The 27,124-nt window shown below is 37.5% G+C and overlaps 1 protein-coding gene across 2 annotated transcripts; it reads left to right on the top strand.

Moving 5' to 3' along the window:
* Position 1: 1 nt before the first annotated feature.
* Positions 2-27,124, top strand: DDX24_1 (ATP-dependent RNA helicase ddx24). Of its 2 annotated transcripts, none has more exons than XM_051216701.1 (10): positions 2-717; positions 760-828; positions 5,949-6,266; positions 7,871-8,029; positions 9,845-10,250; positions 11,794-12,204; positions 13,899-14,181; positions 16,761-16,983; positions 23,337-23,397; positions 26,573-27,124. In XM_051216701.1, exons 1-7 carry the CDS (start codon positions 574-576, stop codon positions 13,955-13,957), a joined length of 1,566 nt encoding a protein of 521 aa, XP_051065293.1. In that variant the 5' UTR covers positions 2-573; the 3' UTR covers positions 13,958-14,181; positions 16,761-16,983; positions 23,337-23,397; positions 26,573-27,124. The 2 variants fall into 2 exon arrangements, with proteins under 2 accessions (XP_051065293.1, XP_035585788.2); XM_035732789.2 differs by having other exon boundaries at positions 13,930-14,181.

Consider the following 27,124-nt stretch of genomic DNA (forward strand, 5'->3'; position numbering starts at 1 on the left):
TGACACTGTGGAGCGTATCTGACGATGAGTCACGAAATCGGCTCGAGGACTCATATTCAAGTGTTATGAATAGCACGTTCAATCACTGAGCAAAGGCGTCTGTTTTGAACTCGCAGTGACTTAAGGCATTTTTAACACTTCTGGCCACCCATTTAAACACCTACTTAAGTTTAGCCTCAATACAATTTTTAGGGGTTACATGCAGAAACTGGAGACACAACACAACAGAACGGAATGTATACACACCTTTTACTCCTCAAGATTGATCAAATTCAGGAATACTCTACCGGGTGAGCTAGTGCAAGCTACTTTCCAGTAGTACATCGAGAGAAAACGACATATTCCTAAGGACTAAGGACAGTATCTTACTATGATTTACTTACGTTTTTTCTTCTCCTCTTTCACCGATTATATACCTAGATTCCTACATAGAGGTATCTTTGACTCACTGTTAATATATATGGAGGCCCATTAAGCAAAAGTCTCTTCTATTCGTCTAAAAACACTTGAATTATTTGAACCATACAGGATAACCGCAAATTTTCGAATTCCCAAGGTTGTCGTGTTACGGCGATGGGTTGGGATTCTCTTAATCTCCCAGATTATATTGTGAAGGCAATCAGTGATTGTGGCTTAGAACATCCTACACCTATACAAACTGCAGCCATACCTCCTGCACTCCACAGTTTCTCCGATGTTCTTGGATCAGCACCAACAGTATACGATGTTTATACACTTTTTATTAACTTCCTCTTTTAGGGAAGTGGGAAGACTTTGGCGTTCGGAATTCCTCTAGTATCAAAGGTATTCTCTCTCAAGACTCTTGAAGTAAGTAGCCGTTTTATCATGTTGTGTATAACAATATTTCTCGTTGAGACCATACTTTATAAACGATCTTTGAGCGACGCCGAAGTGACCTTGAGACAACCCATGTGTCTAACAAAGTTAAAATAGATTTTTAATTAGTATGAGGGAAATAGAACAAAAATTTAGATCTCGAATTTAAATTTAACATATCATATAAGGCTTTTCATCATAAACTGATACGTGGCATCACACTGAAATACTGTTTATCTATATGGATGAATAAATTTGCACCACATCCCAAGACTTGCAGCCTTTAATTTTATTGGTTCGAACATAGGTTATGGTGTCTCCGTACTTTCTTCAAGTCTATTATACACTATCTAGACAACTCCTTGGTAGCTTTTCCACTTTACCTTCAGTCCCTATCATGGTTTGGATAGATTCAGGAAATTCGGTTTAAGGGTTTTTTAAGGGATAATCAGGCTTGTTCTTGATGTAACTCATCATGGATCCGCTTTTTAAGTCTGCATAGCGAAGAATAAAAGTCAATTTTAGTCATGATTTAATCGTCGGTTTCAAACTAAATACTACTTCTTGCTTTAATAACGTCGTCTGTGGATGCACCTTAAATTGTTACCCCTCATAAATGATTCCCATTTTCGAAAGATGGATAGAATTACTTGTAGTCAAACTAGTCAAAACGTGTTTCGAAGTCACATGTGTGAGTTGAGCTTGAGAAGTATTATAACCTTAAAAATTCAGGTCATGGGAATAATCCTTCCCTTTAAATAATGCTTAGAACTAGTTCTGCGATGTACATACGTTTCCGGCAGTATGTCGCAGATAAACTGCGTTGGTATTTTTCAGAGTTGAATGGTAATTGACTTATCTACTCAAATTTGAGGTTGATTTACATGGCAGAAGTAAAATGCATGAACGACTGTGGAGATTCCAAATAACTTCGATTGTTACATTAATCAGTTAGAAATCATTTTGCTGTCATGAGGCGACTTATGATATAAAAAAGGTGGCAAAACTACATAGGATCAGGAATTTTGGGACAAATATTGAACCTTTCCATATCCGATTTCCAACAATAAAGGGGAAAGATTTAGGACTAAGAGTTCACGTTATACGTCTGGGTAGGGGGTTTAGACTAGGTTTCGGGATTAGGAATCAAGGATAAGGCTTTCATTACAAACTGATATCAGCCATAGTTCTAGTATTTATTTGTTTATTTGAACACAAACATTGGTACGTGGGGGCACCAAATACATATGCACCACACAATAACAATGAGGTTGTGAAGAGATAGAGAATGTAAAGTGCGTATAATAAAAGAACAACAACGAGCAGCAATCAGTCTATATTAGTGAAATAATGATAATAATACTAATAGTGGTGATAATGGAAGAAACTGTTCTCTTAGCAAAAATACAACCGAATAATTCTCTCAGTTCATTTTCGGGGTGTGGCCCCCTAAGTAAACCACCTGCTTCGGTCTGAGCACCCGGGCAGTATCCCAGCCCTCACACAAATCGAGTGATTTATGTGGCACATATGTATTTGGTGCCTCCTTGTACTATGAAGAAAGTAGGATCGCCACTGGCCTTTATTCTGAGCCGTTTCTAATAACGTCTTTAGCCTCTGTGTTGCACCATCTCTAGGACCCCAACCAGAGAGTCGTGAAGGACTAACGAAAGCAAGTCCTGTACAGCTTAATTTAATACCACGACATCGTGTTATACACTGAACGCCTTCTCCAACCAGTCCCAGTGTCGGTAAATAATGCATGATGTGCAATTCTCTGGGACGACATTCGTAGAACATGTCCAAGTCACCGAAGTCGATGTTTCATGAAAGTGACACCGATTGAATAATCGTCGCTGTGCCCGAACACAAGTTGCCGAACCTCTGCATTACTAACATGGTACTACCATTGGATGTTAGCAATCCTTCGGAGGCAATGACGGCCAAATACAGAGAGTGCTCCAACATCCTCAACTCGGAGAGGTCAGGCTTCACAAACACAGAGCGAAACTGCTCTCACCAACGCACTGTAGATCCGACCTTTTGCAACCAGACTACTGTCATGAAGGCTCCAAAGATGGCCCAGATTGACATAAGCCGCTCTGACTTTCACTATACGTGAATTGATCTCATCGCTCACGCCACCGCCAGCACTTACGTAGCTACCCAGATACACGAAGTTCTCGACTACTTCTATCTGCTCACTACCCAGGGTAAGTGCAGGATCACGGTCTTGCCAGTCTTGTAAACGTACTTTGCACTTAGAAGGTGAAACGCACGTACCATACCTACGGACACTGATTGCCAACTGATTAAGTGCGGATTTCATGGCTAGGGTATCATCGCCCAGTAAGACAATATCACCCGCATACTCTAAGTCGAGAAGCCTCTACAGGCAACAGATCCACACCACCGTTACTTATATCCACCAAAGTTGTTTCCAGAACGTCATCGATAGTAAAGTTGAAGAGGAACAGTGAGATTGGGCGACATTGCCTAAGCATTACTTGAATGAAACAATGGTGAGAGGTGGTTGTATGCCCTCACTCTTTCTGAGGCGTTTTGATATAAAAGTTTCTATGGTGTGAATAATCTCCGCAGGCACACCCTTCTGCAACACATAGTCCCAAAGAACAATCCTGTCCAGTAGATCAAAGGCGGCTCTGATGTCAAGAAACACTAAGAATGTTGACCTGTGATAAGTATGACGGTGTCCTTACATTTGGCGGAGAGTGAAGATATCTGTAAATTTTCTGTCAGAACGAAAACCAACTTGCTCCTCTCAAGTCAATCTTTCCCGAGTTTTTGAACAACCTACGAAGCATGACGGAAGCCAATAGTTTAGATACAATCAGAAGTAGACTTATCCCTCGATAGTTGTTGAAGAAACTATGTGAACCCTTTTTAAAGATAGGAACAACTACCAACTCATCCCACGATGTTGGAATACTGTAATTGCCTAACTTTTGTGAATAACTTAGTCAATTCTATAACCAGAAAGTCGCAACCTTCATTAAAAAAGGCCGGAGGTAGGTCGTATGGTTCTGGTGGTTTGTGGCGCTTCAAGAGTTGGAGTCCTTTGCGGACTTCTGCCTCATTAGGTGGACTAGTCATTACAGGTCATGGAAGTCAAGACAGTCTGGTCGATTTCTCCAGGGCAGCAGACTAGTTGAACTATTCCTCGAAAAACCGCTCATCGTCCAAGACGCCGATAGATGTTAGTGACTGGCATCCCATCATCTTCACAGATTGTTTTGCTCACACTAAACTTCTCACCGTCACTGATTCAGATAGGTTGAAATAGCTTCCGGCATTTACTAGATGCAGTTTCTGCTTCCAACACGTTGGCGCTCTCTGACCACCAGGCTTCTCGGTCCTTGCGCAAGCTTTGCCTAATTTCATTACGTAACAGTCGTCGTTTGTGGTCAAACTCGCGGTCATCCAGAGTAAACTGACGGGCCTCAATAAGTTGTAAAGGGCCTGAAGCCGAAAGCGACTTTACTCCCCATTTCCGTGGTGTCATGCAATCGCAACCAATACTTGTCTATACGGCTCTCCTGTGCCTAGACGCCCTACCTGAGCATTCAAGTATCCAGCCAGTACTACAATATCTGTTCAACGCACTTTCTGTAGAAGAACAGTCAACTGGTGGTAAAACATCCTTGATCGCGTTCGGGCTGCAATCTGTCGGAGCATAGGCGATGACAAAAAGACATAGTTTCTCACACCGATTTCTTCTCACTTTGATGGAACTTTCCAATCTAACAGCATATAACCGACTGTTAATTGGGATCCAATCGATCAGTACTGCCTCAGCTCTAACACTTAGTGCGACACGAACGCCAGCGAAACCGGATAAAGATACCACAGGGCCCTCGACTAAACGCATGTGAAACAAGCTTTTCGAAGCGACAGATGGAGAAAGAATTTGTGGTGCTTCACTAGAGGCTTGAATACAGGTCTCGGGTCAACAACATATATCGATATTGAGACTTTCTAAAGACACAGACAACCCTATCTGTTGTCCGATCTGCATTAGTAAGCGAACGTTAAAAGACATCAGTTTGAATGGTATATGTGGTTTTAGAAAGACTAGTTTAGTATTCGTATTCGGTGGTAGTATCCAGCTTTCGACCAGTTAGTGACTTGAGATCGTTTGGATAGGACAGGGTTTCCACCATAGGTGAGTTGCTGTATAAGTAGAAAAATGAAATGCGTAAAATGAGAATAAAGGGGAATACATAAATGACGTAGTATAAAAGAAATAAAAACGAATGTTATCATGTGATTGTGAATAAGATTTGTCTGAGCGAGCGTTGAAGCAAGAGAAATTTTTACGGTAGTGGTTATCATTGGTTTGTACGAAGGCTTTGATTCTGTCTGGGTGCCCAAACCGAAGCAGGTTAATGTTATTAAACATTTTCGCTGTTTAGTCATATGACTAAGTTAATTTCGAGCATATATACCAGACTGTGTCAAATCTGTTTGGTTCTCCTATGAAGTAGAATACCGTTCCAAGGATTTTCAGGCTACTTTGGAAAATCCCAGCTTTTTTATCAATTTTTCGAAAATATGATAATTTTCCTCTGGTCATTTTAAGAGCTGCTTACAATTGTCCCGAGTCTTTTGGCTCTTCATATATGCCAATTTTCAGCGTTTAGGTAGCAAAATATCTGTAAGTTCTGCCAAGTTTTTACAAAGCTCTTCACACAGGATGCCAGATATCTCCAGCTATCCAGAATTCTCCATAGAAACCAATCCTTAATCTGACTAGTCGACTTAGTATCATCTATATAGTTTACTTACACTTACATCGTGTAAAGGTACTTTATTTGCTTTACGTTTCTAATAATAAAAGGAATAATAGGAACTTTCAAAGGCTGTGAAAAAGTCGCGATAGGTGGTGTCTACTGTACAAGATTGTAGAATGAATCATATCCCGATAAGGGGACGTGGTAGTTAATTCAAATTCTGATACTCCTGGTATGTTGTATCGAAATCATCAGTGACTAAATCTATTTAAGCTATGATGCAAACGTTCATAAATGATATCTAGCCAAAAGCTTCGTTGCGATTTTCATCGTGTACTTCATTGTAAATTTGTTTTCCAGAACCAGACTTGTGAGGAAGAGTCCAAAATTAATGGCTTGATTGATCGACAAAAATGCGAAGTGGCATCTTGCGTCAAACCTTGTGGGAAAAGGAAGAAAAAAAAGAAGGAAACCGACATTTATTCAGGTTTAGATGTCATAGAAGAGTTAGATGTAAATACTGGAGAAATTCGCGCAGTCCATTCCCTTGGCGATCCTGTTACAGCAGATCCTGAAACACTTCCAATTGCCAAATCTCCTGTTTGTTTTGAACCGAATTCAAAAAGGAATCGTGTTTATGGGCTTGTTCTAGTTCCCACCAGGGAATTAGCTATTCAAGTATGAAAGAGTTTTATTCTAAAGAAAGTTTCCGTTCTAGTCATTTTTGACGATTTGCAAACTTGACTTTGTTCACATGTAATATCCCCCTATACTCATATCTAGATTGTTTTACAATTTGTTTCCAATTTTCTATATATCTATTCTAATAATGCACTTCACATTGAAAAATATTCTCATAAGGTCATTATTTATATAAACCGGATTTTGTATTAAGATGTTCATGTAGAGTTGCTTTTTATGTCTAGAGTCACCAATCACTTTAACTTGCAGTTAAATAAGGTGTTAAATCAAGACTAATAAACCGTTATCTTTCGGTCAGTCATAGAACAACGTATGATCTGGTACAAATATGTAACAGTCCTAGCTGTAACCCTTCACATCAACACAGCAAGAAGAAACTAACAAAACAAAAAGCGAAACGTTCAGAAGATGTAGCTGTGAATTAGTTCTGCATCTTTACTTGGCCAATTCAATAGTAACCAGCATAGCACGAATTAACAATGGGTGAAGATGCGTGATACCTAACTACTCTAGTTAATGAAGGCTAGTACGCGCATCAACCATCCTTATCTAACAAAACAAACCGAAAACCAGTATTAGTCACTTCTTAATTTCACTATACTCAAGAGCGCTATCTGAAAGACATTTACCATTAGTTGCTGGAAACTTGCACACGTTCTTGACCTTCACAGTCCACTCTTTGTAAATCATACTGATGTAAACTCGCCCTCTTCCTCGATATTATATCTCGTCTGTAATAAAAGTGGTGCAAACAAGCAAAACTCGAGTTAATCCTTTGCATTCTTATCATGATCATCATCATCAACGGCTCGTTAAAAATTCTTACTCGACCAATACTCTTCGATCAACAAGTCTTTAACACGTTAGCGTACACCTTTGACATGCTTTTCACTGATATATAGTGCCATAAAATCTCAATTGTCGGATTCACCTCTAACCTTTGGGCTAGAACATACTACTGTCGGGCCACGAGAGATATGTTTGTGCTTTAAAACCCGTAGAAGGGTAAATATGTGGTTTGCATATCCACAGTTAGGTTTGAAACCTGCCTATTTCTGGGATCGCGGTTCTTGTGCTCCATTTGAACGTCAGATAATTATGAAAGCCAGTTTCTCACACTATATTAACCAAATTCATATGAGATTCCCATTCGTTCTTATAAAATGGAATAGTTAGTAATCACAACCCACATAATACAGTTATCTTAACGTCCAAACCATAGATAGTATTAAAGTCTAACTGGCGCTCCTAAACCAACATCACTAAAAATCGTTGTTCATCTCCTACAAAATCTTGGTGAGTGCTGCCCAACTGAGGGATTGTTGGAAACTAGTTGAAGTATTCCTCAACGTCTTCGTATCATCACAATTACCTCTTTTGTCTTCATCCGCGATAGTTCTACTGACAACAGATTTTTCAATCTGTAATCTCTATCAAGTCTAAACATGTGTTTATTTTGGTCCTTTGCCACTATTTTACCCATAGCTCTTATTTCCGTTCCTGCTTTATGTTTAGACTTTGCTAGTACGTTTAAGTCAATGTTTTCAATAGTGGTCATTTTTTTCCTCGAGTAAATATAGGTTACACAACATATTCGTGCTTTAATGCGATATGTCGATTGTATTCGTATTGAAACTATCGTTGGTGGAATATCAGTTGATAAACAGCTTCGACTTCTTCGACGTTGTCCGGATATACTTGTTGCTACTCCTGGAAGATTATGGCATTTTATTCAACAAGTTAGTTCTTTTTATTCATTTGTGTCTTGTATAGATTGATTAATAAAATTGAACCATCTATAGGAGTCTGGTTTGTAATGAGCACAAGAAATCAGAATTGAATAAGAAAAAGAATTATTGGATAATTTATAAATTATTAAAAGAAAACCCTCATAGATTATACCTTCATTTATTTCAGCTAGTTGGTTTGTTTTCCTCCAAGTGACTAGCTTTAATGAAATCATTTACTGTAATCATAATGGTAGAGGGGAAACAAGTATTTACAACCAAAATACTTAATTGTATTTTAATGTTTTACGTATTGGACTTATAACCATTGGGTTGTGGTTTCGAGCTCTTCTTCATATTACCAAGGTTTAGACATTTTGATGATACTACCTCCAACCTACTGTATAAATCTTTGCCTAGTTTTCAAATAATGTATTTCTTTCTATGACAAAATGAAGTACAAGTAAAAATATGAAATCAACATCTTCGATTTATGATAAAAAATAAATATTTGGTTGAATGTAGTCGCCGATATTGATTCCAAACCAGAGTGTCTGGTGTTTGGTAACAATAATATATGGGTTTAACGTCATTCAGTCCTCCAAGTACATATTTCTTATGACTTAAATGAAAACTTGACATTTCGTTGAGTGTTGAGTTTCAGGTTAGTTCAAAAAACGAGTTCATTGTTTTTGCTTCAGCCAGTATCTTTCCCCTATAAAAGTGTTTTTTACCGTGTTTAATGGATTTCGACATTTTGGAGCTAATTATCATCTGTTTTATAGAATGTGTAAGATAAGAATGTTTTTAACCCCTGTAAATATTCACTTCATATTCTAATCAAGTTTTGTGAACACAAAAACTAACCGATCATTTGTTTTCGCGAAGTTTAGATTGCGCTACGATAGCTTATTGACCAAGTCACTTACACTTCAATCAATAGACTACATTTTCAAACTCCACTCTATATCTATTTGGGAGGCTCTCATTAGTCTTTACACAAATTATGTGACTCAAAGTCGAGTGCGTAAGCTTGTTAAGTTGCTTCAAATTCGCTTTCCACGTAGTACCGGTCTGATTTGTTTAGAGCACTTGAAATAATGTGCATTTTCCTACATTTGTTTTTAAGATCGTCTTCCATACTGCTTTGGATAAAAAAGATTACTGCTCGTTAAACTATCTTTATTTATTTATTTATTTGAACACATAAATATTGGTACAAGAGGGCACCAAATATGTATGCGCCACACTTTTGTGTGAGGGCTGTGATATTGCCCGGGTGCCCAGACAAAAACAGGTGGTTTTCTTAGGGGGCCACACCACCAGCCTTTGACCTAAAGGTCTAACCTACAAGGCAGTGGAGCATCGTGAGGAGATGCAGTCCCATGGTAGCCGGTGACCAACGATTGGTTCATACGCCATTTGTTCCCTCAGGATACTGGAGCCAGCCCATGTGTACCATTGATTTGGTTTGGGATCCGGTTAAAGCGCCGGACATTCGCTTTTCGTGCTCTGATTTTCGTAAACAACGCCCCCGCCACGAGAAGGCAATGAGTAGGACTTCCCTGGCAGAGGTTATATACGCGTGGCCGTGTGGGAGCATTTCGAGAGGGAGGGCGGGCCCACCCAACTCTCGGCCATACCAGGGCATTTGGGGGCCGTTAAACCACCTCTTAAATACTTTTACAATTGTTTCTTCATTGAGTGACATAAACTCTAATGTAATGACTATGAATTGTATGGTTTTTCAATTTTGATATTTCGAAACCCCTAGTTCGACTTTAGTATCTATAAGAAATGTTTTGTTCGTTTATTTTTTTTGTCAAGGGTGATCCTCATGTTCTGACATTACATAATGTTAATGTAGTTGTAGTTGATGAAGCTGATCGAATGATTGAAGCGAATCATTTTGATGATTTACGTTCAATTTTCAATTGGTTACATTCATCATCAAATTTTAATAATGAAGGCGAAAAAGAAGAAGAAGAAGATCAAGAAACTACAACAAATATTCAAAGACATTTGAAGAAAACATTAAATTTCAAGAGAAAGCATAAATCAGTTGAAATATCAGATAATTCTACGGATATGATGAAAGTACAACGACAAACATTAATTTTTTCAGCTACTCTTACATTTGTACATAGTGGTGCATTAAAACCAGGTACTGGATCTAAAAATCACAAACTTTTACCAAACAATAAAAATACTATGACTAAGAAAATAAAACTTGGTAAAGTTTATGCTCTTTTTTGTTTAAATTAATAATTGTCATGAATATTATTATTTTTATTTTATTTGAATACATAAATACTGGTACAAGAGAGCACCAGACACATATACGCCACACAAATCTCATTTGATTTTTGTGAGGGCTGTGATACTAACTGGGTGCCCAAACTGAAGCAGGTGGTTTTCTTAGGTGGTCACACCCGGAGCCTTCGACCTAATGGTCTGATCCTCAAGGCGGTGGAGCAACGTAAGGAGATGTAGTCACATGGTAGCTGGTGACCAACAATTAGTTTATACACCATTTGTTCCCTCAGGATACTGGAGACAACCCATGTGCACTATTGGTTTGGAATGGAGGTTATCCAACTCCCCTAGGTAGACTCTCTTTGTCCACCAACCTGGTTAATGCGGTTTACATTTGCTTTTCGTCCTGTCAATTTCGTGAAGAACACCCGTGGTGCGATAAGGCAATGAGTAGGACTTCCCTGGGAGAGGCTATATACGCGTGGCCATGTGAGAGCATTTCGTGAGGGACAGCTGACTCTCCCCACTGTCGGCCGTACCAGGGCATTTGGGGGCTATTATTATTCAATACAAAGAGTTTATTGTATTTTTCTCCATCGTCTTTATTTGTTGTACATACTTCATTGATGAATAGGTTTTATAACACTATATTATAGAACAATCAAGGTGCTTTGAAATGGTAGTATCAACGGTAGTAGTATTGAATGTAATATGCGATCTAGTCAACTCCTATATCTAATCAGTATGTACTCTAATAGTCGCGACTGGGTCAAAACTGAAAACAGAGGATACAGTGTACACACTCTTGTTTATATTGTATTTAACTTGGGATTACGCTGTTAAATATGTACAAAACAATTGTTATTTTATACAAACATTATATAGGCTTATCAAAGAAGTAGTACATTACCCTGCTAAAGGTTGTCTAATGACAAATATTGACCTAGCAAAAATTAATGGCAAACTGTCATCTAAAGTCACTATGTCAATTATTGTTCATCAAGCCTCTCTACTACTCACTTTGACTAAACGTTGTCACAAACAAACCTGGAGAGACAAATATAACTTTACCTAATATTTTGCTGATTGTTTTTTACTTGAAAAGTCTTTGTTTTTGCTTGTTGTATACAAATGACATAGCTCTGCCTGTAGTAAGAACATGAACACATCACGTTCCCATGACTACCTTAAGTAGTAATATGAAGATGTTCAAGGTATGTCTCTGTTCTTCTAAATACAATACTGCCTCAAAACCAGCATGCATCGTTGGGTAAAATGGACATGGAGATTGGACAGACTGACCACATCAATTATCTTTAAATTCTGGCCAAACCTTTTTTTATTCTATTACCGATGAGATATCATGTCGATTTTCTGGCTTACAATATCATTCTTGTCACTATTTTTTGTGACATCGTATTTCTACCCTTTCTCTAATGCATATTCTATACAAAGTTTAATACTTTTGTCTTTTCATGGTTACTGGATAAAGTTGATCATTTGTTCTTCTATACTTTCAGCGGTACTACGTGAAATGTTCGGTTTGAAAAAATCTGCTAAAGTAATCGATTTATCATCAAACCATTCCACTAGTCAATCAGCTTCAAATCCCAGCTTAGTCTGTCAATCAACTTGCCCTGATAGCCTTTCTGAATGTCGGTTGTTATGTCCAGACCAGGCAAGCAAAGATATTCGACTATTTTGGTTCATTGCATTTGGCCGTCATCTTGGATCTTCAGAGTATCCCAATCGACGGTGCTTAATTTTTCTAAATAGTAAATCTGGGGTACGTCGATTAGCTGGAGTATTACGTCAGTTGCTCACTTCAGATGCTTTTTTGGTATCTGGGTATCCATCACTACAGTATGTAAATGTCTTACATGCTGATATGATTCAGAAGCAAAGACTACGCGCACTTGAACGGTTCCAAGGTATTTTATGTATTGTTGTCGTGGTCTTGTATTTTTATTTGACATAACATTAGCAAATTAATTGCTGAATTTCGATATGCAATAGACATATGGACAAAAATCGATTAATTTGAGCTTGTGTTAGTAGTTCTTAACATTTAACACCTATTCATTCTGTCCAAATCAGTATTGAACACTTCCATCTCCTGATCAATGTGACTAAAACTTATCAATCGGAAAATACATATAAATATGTGAGAATTACTCAGTTTATCTTTTTTATCCTCCTAGAGGATCTCATTGCTTGTTCAAAATCAATTGTCATCTCTTTTGTCTTAGTTTTAATCCTTTAATTTCTGTGACTATTTGTTTGGGTGGTATATTCCAGTGTTGTATTTCACCATTATTGATATCATTGTAACTTGTCGTTACCAGAAGTATTCACTGTTTTACGAAATTGAACATTAAGTTAAAATAAACACAAATACTTGGTTGTCGTTATTGTTATTTTTGCTTCAACTTATGAAGTTATGTACTATTGGGAGGAATCAGTTATTATAGTTGTGAACTTTACGAAGTTTAACTTATTTTCCATGTTTATGTATTCGACTTTAAGTGACATTATGTTTGGGTTGGTGATCCTACTCGACTATTTACAATGTAATAAATTCATTATATTTTGAACCTTTAGCCCAACGGTTGGGAATTAATTGCTTTAATCACTAGGTTACTTGTACTGATAGAGGTCGTCAAACAATTTATTCACGCTTAAAACTGTTTATTTTAATTGGTGTTGAACAGAACTACGATGAAACAAATCTTATGATAATCAAATATATAATATGACATCCATCGACTAGGTTCACTTCTATTTTTAACTATATAATCTCCATATTTAGAGTGCATATTAAAGATAACTCATAGTCAGCTAAAAAAAAACAGATAATCTCTATCTATGTGATACCATAATTTATGGTGAGTTGAACTGATCCATATTCGTACCAGGTTTCTATCTTACCTGTGAATGACATAGATATACCTTTAATCTGTTCAGTTTCGGTTTTACACCAAATGGCCCCCAAATGCCCTGGTATGGCCGAGAGTGGGGTGGGCCCGCCCTCCCTCTCGAAATGCTCCCACACGGCCACGCGTATATAACCTCTGCCAGGGAAGTCCTACTCATTGCCTTCTCGTGGCGGGGGCGTTGTTTACGAAAATCAGAGCACGAAAAGCGAATGTCCGGCGCTTTAACCGGATCCCAAACCAAATCAATGGTACACATGGGCTGGCTCCAGTATCCTGAGGGAACAAATGGCGTATGAACCAATCGTTGGTCACCGGCTACCATGGGACTGCATCTCCTCACGATGCTCCACTGCCTTGTAGGTTAGACCTTTAGGTCAAAGGCTGGTGGTGTGGCCCCCTAAGAAAACCACCTGTTTTTGTCTGGGCACCCGGGCAATATCACAGCCCTCACACAAAAGTGTGGCGCATACATATTTGGTGCCCTCTTGTACCAATATTTATGTGTTCAAATAAAATAAAATTACACCAAATGTCACTATATCTCGTTATTCCATCTATATGTTTTCTTCATTTTTACATATAATTTCAATTAATTATATTAAGTTATTCATCTAGTTTGGTTCTTTTTATGTAAGCAATTTAAACTAATTCAACAGTTTTTTTTCTCTTTGTATGCATCTCAAATCCAGTTTTTCAATACATTATGCTTTCATATTCTAGCGGATCCAAATGGAATTTTACTCGCTAGTGATGTAGCTGCTCGTGGTTTAGATTTAGCATCAAGTGATAGTATAGTTGAAAAAAATGGAGTATCATGGGTTATACATTTTGACGTACCTCGTACAGCTGAATTATATATACATAGATCAGGGCGTACTGCCAGAGCTAATCGTCAAGGAACTAGTTTATTATTTATTTCACCAAATGAAATTATGTTTTGGCGTCGAATCGCTGTCAGTCTTCAAAGAACTAGTAAGTGATTATGCTGTAAATAGAATCATTTATTATGTTGACCATGCTTTTCAGATTTACTATTGATTATATTCACTGTATAAAAAAATGGCTTAGTAGTTAAGGTGTTTGAATTTCAGCTCCTGGTTTGAACTGCACTCTACATACTTGGGTTTAGGCAACGGGTTTGTATCGTTAGCCGTCACACTTAGTATGTGGCTAATATCCAAGTACCTGATGAATGAATTGATTTAAATCTAGAGAAAAAAACTACAATTGTTCGAAACTTGAAAATGTATAGTTATATTTCAATGATAGGTGAATTGTCTAGGAATAGGGATTTTAGTAGTTTTCTAGACATATTTAGTGGTAAACAACCACGAAACACCTAAATCAAAGAAGTTAAATGGTCTTCATGATAAAAAAAATATAAATAGTTTAAAGTTTCGTGTATCTGTTCATGTTCTGAAATCTTAGTTGCTCACATCCTTATTTGTAAGATAACACTATCCATCTTATTGAACCTCAGTCAGTCAGTCAGTCAGCTACAACGTAGGACCAGGCGCATATATTGTTGTAACGGGTGACTGCAGGTTAGATGCGCAGCGTTTTGTTGATCGATTCGGTGACACGGAAAACACGTAGTGAACGGCCTAGGGTCCTTCGGCTTATTTTGGGCTTCTGGAGGCTCCGTTGAAGTTCTCCGGAAGCCGACTCAACATATATACATCTATCCAAGTTGCCATACATCATTAGCACAACAAGATGAACACCGGATTCATAGAAGTAGTTAATTCAGTGGTGGTAATACATAAAAGAAAGATTGCATATAATGACATAGTACAGGAAGAAAGAATTAGTTGGTAGAAAGAAAGATATGAAGCGATGTTAATCTCATAGTTTAAGGGAAGACAGAGCGTGTATACACCTTTGTGGTCGATTCTGAGCCATGTCACCTAGAGTCTCCAACCATTGGTTACGATAGTCAGGCGGACCCCAACCAACTAGTTTGGATCTACCAACACGGCTCAGACTAGATGTTAGTGGCTTTGTGGAATGATGCCACGTTTTGGTTTGACCACCCCTAACTTCCAACCATCCCTAACACTAGTCAGCATTGCGCCTTATTGAACCTAATGTAGTAATATGATTTGTTATGAGCAATAAATTGTGTTTGAAATAATACTAAATAGAAGAAATAATACTATCCCATTGTGAAATATATAATAAACAAACTAACATGTGATCATTGTGAAACTACATTTTAGGTAACGTTTAGGAGAATAGGTATGAATATTGACAGGTTGTGTGCGGTACGGCTAATCATGATTGATCGGTCGAAGCAGATCATCAACTGTAGTGGTTAGGACATGCATTACGTGTGCCTAATAACAGCCAACCTTGACGGGCGATGTTTGCTAGTGTAGAATTGGGTTGAAAGCTAGTAGTGGCTAAATCGAGACATAGTATTAGTTTATAAAGTCATTGGTAAATGCAGACTAGGTGGTTATGGTCTACATAATAACGACAATCTATGTTCGGAGACATTGGGTAAGTTGGCTAAGAATCGTTTACAATATAGTACAGATGCATTTACTCTTTATCATCCTATCAATCTTGAATTTGGATTTCCCACCATATATACCTTTCTACTATGTCTTTTCGAACCATATTATCAATATGCAATCTTTCTCATTATCATTGAGACTAAATTATTTTGATCTCTTTCGTCATTCATGTTATTTTCATCCCTTCATTATAATGTTCTAAAGCAACTTATCCTAAGCTTTACGTTGATTATATATTTCTGTCCTTTAAGGTAATAACGAGTAGAATTCGACGGGGAATTTGGAATTTTAATTTCCAACAATCTGTGGTTTATACCGATAATCTGATCATTATATGTAATCACTATCTGAAAACAATTCTCAATGTTATATTATTAAAGTATACACTAAATTATTTATTTATTTATTTGGACACATAGATATTGGTACAAGTGGGCACCAGATACATATGCGCCGCACAAATCTCATTTGATTTGTTTGAGGGCTGTCATACTGCCCGGGTGCCCAAACTGAAGCAGGTAGTTTTCTTAGGTGGCCACACCCGAAGCCTTTGACCTAATGGTCTGATCCTCAAGGCGGTGGAGCAACGTAAGGAGATGTAGTCCCATGGTAGCTGGTGACCAACAATTAATTCATACTCCATTTGTTCCCTCAGGATCCTGGAGCCAGCCGATGTGCACTGTTGGTTTGGAATGGAGGTTTTCCGACTCCCCTAGGTAGACTCTCTTTGTCCACCAACCTGGTTAATGCGGTTTACATTTGCTTTTCGTCCTGTCAATTTCGTGAAGAACACCCGTGGTGCGATAAGGCAATGAGTAGGACTATCCTGGGAGAGGCTATATACGCGTGGCCATATGAAAGCATTTGAAGAGGGAGAACGGACGCACAAGGGCATTTGAGGGCACTAAAGCGTCTAATAGATTGATAGAATTTTCATATTCTATCTAATCTTGATAAGTATTATCCAGATTTTTTTTGTTTTAATTATGATACATAGTTATTCTTTAAATTTTCCATATACAACTATTCCAGATCTGGAACTTGATGATTTTATCATTCAACCAACAACTATTCAATTGAATATCAGTGAACAAATTGTTAAATTAGCTAAACAAATTGATATACAAGAGCATAGAAATTCTCGACAACTAGCAAATGATAATTGGTTTAGTAAAGCAGCAAAAGATGCCAACATTCTATTAGATGATGATGATGATAATAATAAATTAGGCGATGACGAGGATAATGGTGGAAAGTAAGTTCAATTTTAATGGTTTACTTAGGAAAAAAATATTAGCATTACTTTTTAAACTACTTAAATTTGGGTACCTCTTGATATGATAAAACTCTACTGGACCAGAGTTAGAATCCCTTGTAGAAGCATCATTCATAATTGTCATAATGTCATAAACTATCAAATATAACATAATATTCAAGTCATTTAGTCTAATTACTGAATTAAAAATCTATTCAACACTAGAGATTTGAATACATATCCGTTGTTGTTACTATTATCAACTCATTAACCAAGTGCTGATTCGTATTCTGGTCTTTGAGTCATACTTCATGTGTGAAATCCAATGACACTGTTCGATGTCAATTCCTTTTTGTTTTGTTTATTGTCTTTATAATGGAATCCTTTAAGTGATTTTTATTCAACAATTGAATGATTCATGATATCTCGACATAGAAAACTTAGTATTTATCTAAAATACACTATTCAAGAAGAACACGTAAGCAATAAGAGATTTCCTAGGTGTCTGCTATACTATCAATGTTGAATCATTTAGAAAGTATGTACTGCAAAATATGAAACATTAGGACTGGTAGGATCGTCTACTGATTTTTCAAGCTTCGATAAGAGAATCATAAAGGAAAGAACCGAGCGTTGAACTTCGGTTTACTCAGTGGTATATATGATGTTCACTGGATAAAAAGAAGTGAAAAATGCTTTTAACAGTAAGAAAATGAATTAAAACATTGAATAACAATAATAACAACAATGTTTGGGATTGACAATTTATTACAATTGAGGAATATAGGTTTCAAAATGAATGTATATTACATAAATTTCAATTGAAGCTATATCACCATGGAAAACCTGGGAGCACTGGACGGCCGTTTCGTCATATTGTGGGACTCCTTAGCAGTGCGCATCCACGATTCCGCTCGCGGGATTCGAACCCAAGACCTATCGGTCTCGCGCGCGGGCGCTTAACCACTAGACCACTGAGCCAGCCGGCATCCAACGGTGTTAATGTCTAACTTTAACTAATCCACGAAATTGAGCAACACATCCACCAATGTCATCAGTGAGTTACTATCTCACAACTAACCCGGTATATATATATATATATATTACATAGACTACTGAATATTAACACGTGGTATGATGTTTTATACAAAAGTAACGAGCAATAGAGAAGTGAATTGCATAACAGACCTAATATTCTTTCCGTTTTCGTTGTATTTTTTTATTTTCTGTACCTTTGCGAAATGTCGCAGTTTGAAACTGTGCATTGTTACCTGTTACTAAACTCCCTTGACATAACACACTCAAGTTTCATTAAATTTAGAAGGCTATACCGTATTAATTATTCAAGAGTAAATAACCTCACAATTGATTGATCACCGGGTGGTGATCAATGTCATGTGTGTCAGATCCTTCTTAGTGCAGACCGAATCCTATCAGCGAAGTTGTAATGTGGCCACTAGTCTAGGTGATTCGACATTGCGTGCACTATGTTGAGATAAGATGGTAGTGTTATGACCTTGGATCGCTTTTACCCCGTGATACTTGTTATGACTTGACCTTGGTCTGTGTAGTCTAAATTATGACCTTGACGCGTTAGGCTGAGTGGCTTAACCTTGAGTCTAATACGCGTGAGTTCGATTGGGGTAGAGAGAACTATTCTAAATCCTGATTGGTTGGCAAGCACACACGTGAAAGAAGACAAGACAGTTGGAACACTAAACTCTGGATTCTCTGAATTCGGATTACTACAAAAATGTACATGAATAAATAAGTGCATATCTTGACCACGACGTAGGATAATTTGGAAAAATACAGTTATGCCCGAAACAGGGAATTAGGGTAGAAATTATAGTGCAAAATATAATGTTTAAATTACAATATTTTTGGAACAAAAAAGGGTATGCTAGTGAATGATACATAGAACGAAAGCTCGTGTTATGTAGAATAAGATAGGGACAAAAATAAATATAAGTGTTTTACAGGTTTTGAATGAAATGCAATAACGTCCCAAGAAAATAGCTTTCGTAATTGTCTGGGCTTCTTAATTCCCCGTTCATAACACCTTCCCCCTTTAAAAAAAAAGAAAAAAAAATGGTTAGTTACTATATACAGGTAAGTGCTGAGATATCATCATTGATATCTTCCTTCGGAAACGTATGTTCTCCTCTTTGGGTCTACCTGTAGAATATCTGGTCTTCTGCGTTTCCGTGATGCTTTCCTAATAGGACTTTGTTCAGGTTGCGTGGTCTTCTGAGTCGCTGAGCATTTTATGTCAAAACTGTCCAGAATGATTCTCCACATTGAGTCTAATTTCTCGGTTTTCTGTGAAGTGCCAGCATTTTCCAGTATGTGGTTGACATGGCGTGTCCACTTCTGTCCTTCAACTTCCACCACATACATTACGTTCCCTTGTCTCTTAAGTATGCGTCCACTGGTCCATTGTGGAGGTGAATATCGGAAATCGCGGACGTATACTTTTTGATTTTTCTGGAAAATTCTGCGTTTCGCCCCATGATGGCGATCAAATTGGTTTTCCATCTTTCTGTTTCTTTTTCCGATGTCTCTTTGCTGTGGTTTCATGGCATCGAGGGCAGTTCTTACTTTTCTACCAAACATAATTTCTGCTGGGGACATTTGATTTGGTGTTGATGGGTTTGGAGTTGTTCTGTAGACCAAGAGAAAGTCATCAAGAATCTCCTCTATCTTTCCCTCCCCTTTTGCCTTCAGTAGCGCTCTTTTGAAGGTATCTACAAACCTTTCGGCCTGACCATTCGATTGTGGATGGTACGGAGGTGAACGGACATGTTTGACTCCAAACCTCTTGCAGAAATCTGAGAAGATGGAAGAAATAAACTGAGTGCCGTTATCTGTCACGAGAACATCTGGAACTCCAAAACGGGAGAATAACTGCCGTAGCTTCATGATAGTCTGTTGCGAAGTGATTTGATTTATAGGAAAAATCTCCGGCCATTTTGAATAAGCATCAACACAAACGAGGAAGTACGTACCCTGGAATGGGCCAGCAAAATCAACATGTATACGCGACCAAGGTTCTTCTGGAGATGGCCAGGAATGTAGTTCAGCTTTTCGTGGACACTTAGAAACCTCAGCACATTTTCTGCACGCACGCACGAAATCTTCGATGTGTTCATCGATATTAGGCCAATATACATAACTTCGAGCAATAGCTTTCATTCTTCCAGTACCTGGATGGGCTGTATGCAGTTGTTTCAGGACGAGTGAGCGTAAGTTATACGGAACCACTACGCGATCAGCAACCATTATACAGTCATTGACGATGGATAAAGATTGGCGTCGTTGATAATACTGTTTCAGTTCATGAGATGTTATACGTGGGGGCCAACCACGCTGGATAAATGTAGATAATCGTCTTAAGATAGGATCGCGGCAAGTGTGTTCAGCGATTCGAGCAGCTGTCACTGGAAGAATTTGTCGAAGATGGTTTATGTAAGATACGGACGACAATTGAGAGGAAGCAGAAGACTTTGATGTAGACATAACATTAGAAAGAAGTACATGAGATTCCGAAGTTTCACTAGCGCATACTTTGTCTGAAGTATTCGATTTGGAAATTTTATGAGAAGGCAATGAATCGGCGGTATTTGATTTGACATGGTGAGAACACATAACATTTGAATTGTTTGATTCAGAAAGATCATAAGAACATGTTTCATCAGAAGCATTTAATTCGTTAATATCCAGAGAGGATGATTCGTCGGAGGCATTTGATTTAGAAATATCATTAGGGATTTGGATAGAATCATAGGAAACATTTTGAGAACATACCTCATCTAATAATTTATTCAAAGTATCAACATGTGCAATCCAATCTAATCCCAATAGATCTAAATCGTGTCGATTTGTTAGATAACAAACATCTGTAAATTTACTTCCCATAAGTTGAACATTGCATAGGACCTCTCCTGTCAACTTTACTATGTCTCCTGACGCATTTCGGGCGACATGTTCTGTCGGTCGGATGGATGGGCATCCTAACTTGTGCCATGTGTTCTTTGAAATCAACGTGACATCAGAAGCAGTGTCTAACTGAAGTCGTATAAGTTTTCCATTTACTAATAAATTTACAAATTTCCGCCTATTTTTAAATCCAACTTTAAAGGTTGCAAACGTGGTTTTAATCTGACTATTTGATTGTTGCTTTGAATTTTCACTACGATGTTTAGTCTTGCGTTTATTTAACGAACAATGACCTTCTTTGTGGCCAATGCGATGACATTTGCGGCATTTATGATTCTTAAACGGACAGAATTTTGCAAAATGCCATGCTCCGCAGAACCAGCATGGTGATGGGGGGTTGGCAGGTTTTTTCATGCTTGTACAGTTTTGTTTCGATGATTTTATGGATCGGAGCGCATTAATTGAATCAGAACCGGAAGGTTTACCCTTCTGTTGCACCATCGCAGTGTCATGCTTGAGATTAAGTAACCGCTGACATTCGGTTGTGACCATTTGTAATGTCATATTTGGTTCTTGTTCAATGCGTACCAACATTCTGGTACGGACATCTGCATCTTCTTCATTCTTTAGACCACATATGAAAATCAAGCATTTAAATTGGTCCGCTGTGATTTCGTTTATTTTGAAGCGTTCGCACTGTCGATTTACCTTCCCGGCATACGTGAGATAATCGTCCTCTGGAGATTTCGTTATTTGGAAGCATTTATAGCGAGTATTAAATAATGAGGACTGTTCATCGAAAATATCAGATAAAATCTGGACTGTATCTTTGAATGATACATCTCGTGGATTTTGCGGCAAGATAAAATTCACATATTTATTATATTCCTGTGTTCCCAGTCTTCTTAAGAGTAAGCGGACTTTTGCTGCGTCATCAAGATGCGAGCATTCAACGCGGAAAATATCTTCACAGCGGTGAAACCACGAACTGAAAATGACATTAGCTTCAGGATCATACTGGAATTCAGAAATAGAATTTATGATGCTTTCATGCTTATCTGATTGACAAGCTGAGGACGACTGTAATGAGAACATTCGTGCGAATGCATCCAAAAGCTTCGTCTGATTTGCCTCATTTTGTGCTTGCTGCATTTGAAGAATAGTTTTAAGGTCATCCAATGAAACAGGCATTTTGTACTGGATCAATCAATATAGGAAAGAAAAAAATTCTCCGTCGCCAGTTGTTATGACCTTGGATCGCTTTTACCCCGTGATACTTGTTATGACTTGACCTTGGTCTGTGTAGTCTAAATTATGACCTTGACGCGTTAGGCTGAGTGGCTTAACCTTGAGTCTAATACGCGTGAGTTCGATTGGGGTAGAGAGAACTATTCTAAATCCTGATTGGTTGGCAAGCACACACGTGAAAGAAGACAAGACAGTTGGAACACTAAACTCTGGATTCTCTGAATTCGGATTACTACAAAAATGTACATGAATAAATAAGTGCATATCTTGACCACGACGTAGGATAATTTGGAAAAATACAGTTATGCCCGAAACAGGGAATTAGGGTAGAAATTATAGTGCAAAATATAATGTTTAAATTACAATATTTTTGGAACAAAAAAGGGTATGCTAGTGAATGATACATAGAACGAAAGCTCGTGTTATGTAGAATAAGATAGGGACAAAAATAAATATAAGTGTTTTACAGGTTTTGAATGAAATGCAATAACGTCCCAAGAAAATAGCTTTCGTAATTGTCTGGGCTTCTTAATTCCCCGTTCATAACAGGTAGTTAGAGGTAGTCAACAGGAAACCTTGGACCCAGGTTTCATACTATTTGACACTCTTTTCATTATGACTTTCAAGAGATAAAATTGCCAATCAGAATACCAACTTATATGACCTTGTTCTTGTGTGAAACCAATCGTCCGTCAATCAGTACTGGTAGCCGTGTGTCACCCTGAATCCCTGTTGGTCTTTCTCACCTACCTTTTCCCGTTAAGATCGGAACGCCAAACTCATTCTCTATGATATGAATCATATATTTCAGATATACTTGGTTTATGTACAAGCAAATCAAACGTCATCATTCCATAAAATAGAAAATAACAATTATACATAATCAAGCCAAAAAGTGGCTGTGATTGTGAAAGACTGTTACTAATAAATTGGGAATAGTATATCGTATAATAGTAGCCATTAAATCAAATGTAAACTTACAATCAAAGGAATATGAATATACATATAATATAGTTACTTAATAGTTATATAATAAGAATATATATGCATAATAACAGTTCATAAATAGATCCTAGCAGTTACCATTCACTTATCCTTCTTTCAAATATAACACTTTCTCACAAGTATATTTCCAAAGTTAAAAATGTTTTCTTTTCGTTTTTCAGAAGGAACTCATCTAAGAAAAAACTTGACAGTACAAAAATACTGAAGTCAGAGTTACGTCAGGTATGTAAAAATTAATCTATTGCTAGTTTACATTTCTCCCTCAGATCAGCATACTAAATGATCTCGTTAAATATTATTATTATTATTACACACTTGAATTATTAGTTACCAGGTTTCGGATTTGAGCCTCGTAACATTTATTTTGATATAAGTAGTCAAATAGTATCATTACTAGCCTTCATGCACAAACAATATAGCTCATAGTTTAATACTTCGATAATTGGTTTCTGTTTTCATACCAATGATTTTGGGTTGTTGTTAACTTAAGTTTCCTTGTTGTTAAAATTGTCTCTAATCTATCCAAATTTTCTTCGACGTTGGGGGAGGGTCATTGGCTTCTTGACTTCCGAAGAATCTCAGCTTTCACTATAAGGTGTCATAATTGTTCTGTATAAAGATCCGTGAATTATGAAGACAGTGTTTAAGTGTTTTAAATTGTTTATTCTGGTTAGCGTTCTCTTTTTAGCATGGTTCTTATCTACGGGATGGGGTTGCTGATCCCATACCCAGCCCTCTTCCTTTATCCGGTGTTGAAACCATCAGTAACCATTGAAAGAGCTACAAGTGGAGTCTTTTTCTCGATGTACCAAAGTTCGACTTTTCACTTCCAGTTGATCACTGTTTTTAGATTCAGTCCTATATCTTGTTAACTTACAAGTTCTGGTGTAGTTTTGTGTTTTCGAGAGAGCATACACAAAATCACAATTATACTGTTTTTTACGAAATAATGTGTGACTGAAGTAGGTAATAACTAAATTTCAACTTGCCTTAGCATTGAAACTAGTTGCGTTCTTTTCAACATAAAACCATTTGATTCACCTCTGAATGGTAGGCTGATGTAGACATGTGTTTTCGATACCAGTAGCGTTATAGATCTCATTATATTTTAGCTTTTTGATCGATTTAATGTATAATCATTTTGTATCAATGTTTCTGTCAAACACTTTACGTCTTCAATAGTATCACTAGTGCAGGTACGAATTAAATAAACCCTTGTTTATACTGAACTTAATCAGTAACAATGAAAACCGAGTTATTACTCTGTCCATGTAGGTTTTCTATAAATGGAATGTTTGATAGGATAATCGTCTTTTATATTAATAAGTATGCTTAAGAAAGGGAGATGAATATTTATCTCTTCATTACATGAAAGATTAATACACTTTTGAGGTGTATTAATTTCGTTAACAAGCAATTCATATCCTCACGTTTGCCATTTCTAACTTTGATATCATCCACATATCGTTTATAAAGACACATCTTTGAATTCAATCTTTAACCAAATTGTCAACATATACCATAAATATTATCAACCAGTAATAATCCTAAAGGACTAATTATAGCCACATTGTCAGTATGTCTAACATATTCACCATTAAAAGTTAATTTTTATCTATTTATTTGAGCATATAGGGGGGGGGCACCGAATACATATGCGCCACACAAGTCACTTGATTTGTGTATGGGCTATGATACTTCCCGGGTGTCGAGATCGAGGCAGGTGGTTTCCCTAGGGGCCACAACCGGAGCCTTCGACCTAGTGGTTTGATCTTCAAGACAATGGAGCAACGTAGGGAGATGCAGTCCCATGGTGGTCGGTGACCAACAATTAGTTCATACGTCATTTGTTCCCTCAGGATACTGGGGCTAGCACATGTACACTATTAGTTTGGAATCTGGGTTTTCCAACTCTCCTAGGTAGACTCTCCGTGTCCACCAACCCGGATAACGCGCCGGACATTCACTTTTCGGCCCCCAAGTGCCCTGATACGGCCGAGGGTGGGGAGAGTCAGCTCTTTTTCTGGAAATGCTTCACATGGCCACTCGTCGGGGATGTCCTACTCACTGCCCTCCCGCTGTGTGGGTGTTGTCTATGAAATTGATACTTTATTACATTTGTGTGAGAGAATAATATGAAAGATTATTTTGTAATTCTTTAGAAACGCTTTGGTTGAGTATACTAAAAGTAATAAAGTAACAATATCTGGCAATTTTAACTTTGATTGTCATTGAATGCAGGAACAAGCGTACTTAAAATTGATCATAAATAGTATTATTTCCTTGATTTGTCTACCTATTAAGATACGTGAAACTTTCCACCTCTTCCAGAGTTTCTCCATCAACTGTGTTTCTGTTCTTGTTCCCTGTGTTGTATTCAAGGATCTTACTTTTTCCCTTGTGTATGTTGAGGCCTACTGATGCAGTGACTGTTGCTACATTGTTTGTTTTGACCTACATTTGTTGATGTGTATGGGATAGAAGACCTACATAATCTGTAAAGTCTGAATCATCTAGTTGCATCCAATCTGTCCATTTTATTCCATGCTTCCCCTCAGATGTGGGGGTCTTCGTAATCCAGTCAACCACCAGAAGAGATAGCATTGTCTGAATGCAGTCCGTACTCGGAATGCGTCTGTCAGCTATCCTCCATTCATCACTTTGTAGTGTAATCTTTCGCATGAATTGCGGATGACGTTAACAATTTTCTCAGGTATTCCAGTGTCGAAGAAGTTTCCATAATGTTGTATTCACACTATCGAATGCTTTCTCATAATCAATGAAGTTGATGTATAGTGACTGATTCCATTCAATTGATTGTTCAACGATGATCCATAGTGTCCCGATTTGGTCTGTGCACGACCGATCCTTACGGAATCCAGCCTGTTGATCTCGTGGTTGGGCGTCTACTTATTATTTCATCCGGTCCAGCGACACACTCTTGAAAACGTTTCCTGGTACTGACAGCGGTGTGATTCCTTTGTAGTTTTCACACTTGTTCAAATCTCCTTTCTTTGGTATATTGATAAGATATCCTTCTTTCCAATCCAACAGCATTTGTTCTTCCTCCGGAATCTTCCTGAATAAAGTATGGAGCATGTTTGCAGCCGGTAGCTTGTGTAATAGGGTGAAGTTTAATTCAATTTTTGTATTGGTTATTTGAATCTTCCCATTGATGTTTAGGACTGTAATTGATCAGTCTCCTGTCGTCATATGTACTTCCTATGCGTTCACAATAGGATTCTGATAGATCAATATTCTGTATTCTACATTTACTTGATGGTATCATTAATCGTTCACTTAGTACTATTCGTTGATTTTATAAGTTAATTATCTACTTTATTTGCCTATGATCTTACGTTAATTGTATGTTCAAACTGTTCACTTTTCAATTTAGCTAATCAATGTTTCACATGGAAAATTACTGAAATTAACTGACGGACAAATGAAATGTTATCAACGACCTATACAAACACTTTCAAAGATCAAGTTACTTAAAGAGTTTGGTGCAATATAAGCACATGTACTATTCTCTTCAATTTTTCTGTAAATATAAATTACTGGATCTTTGTAAATCTCATTTAAACAATAAATATATATACCTCCTTGGTATTTCTTCACCTCGACGAACTTAGATAAATTACACATACAAAAAAATATGCTATTCAATACAAGCCGAATGATGTGGAGAAAAAGTTGAATTTCATTCATCCTTAACATTTTACGCACAGGTTTTAGTAACGAAACCGGAGGTAATACCTGCGTAGTCTGTGAATACACACTGCATGATTCACATGCCAATCAATAGTCAATTTATTTCAGACACTCATAGATGCAAATCGACATACATTAACAGGAACAAGTGAACGAGCATATTTAATATGGAAAGAGGGTGAAATACCTGTGTGCTCAGTACATACACATTGCATTATTCATCATTACACACTGG

The sequence above is a fragment of the Schistosoma haematobium genome, chromosome 6, assembly GCF_000699445.3.
Source record: "Schistosoma haematobium chromosome 6, whole genome shotgun sequence".
Lineage (NCBI taxonomy): Eukaryota > Metazoa > Platyhelminthes > Trematoda > Strigeidida > Schistosomatidae > Schistosoma > Schistosoma haematobium.

Excerpts from the sequence above, each read along its gene's own strand:
- DDX24_1 (XM_035732789.2), top strand. The coding sequence starts at position 574 with ATGGGTTGGGATTCTCTTAATCTCCCAGATTATATTGTGAAGGCAATC. Across the intron at positions 6,267-7,870 it reads CCAGGGAATTAGCTATTCAA|GTTACACAACATATTCGTGC; the intron begins GTATGAAAGAGT and ends GAGTAAATATAG. Across the intron at positions 10,251-11,793 it reads GACTAAGAAAATAAAACTTG|CGGTACTACGTGAAATGTTC; the intron begins GTAAAGTTTATG and ends CTATACTTTCAG.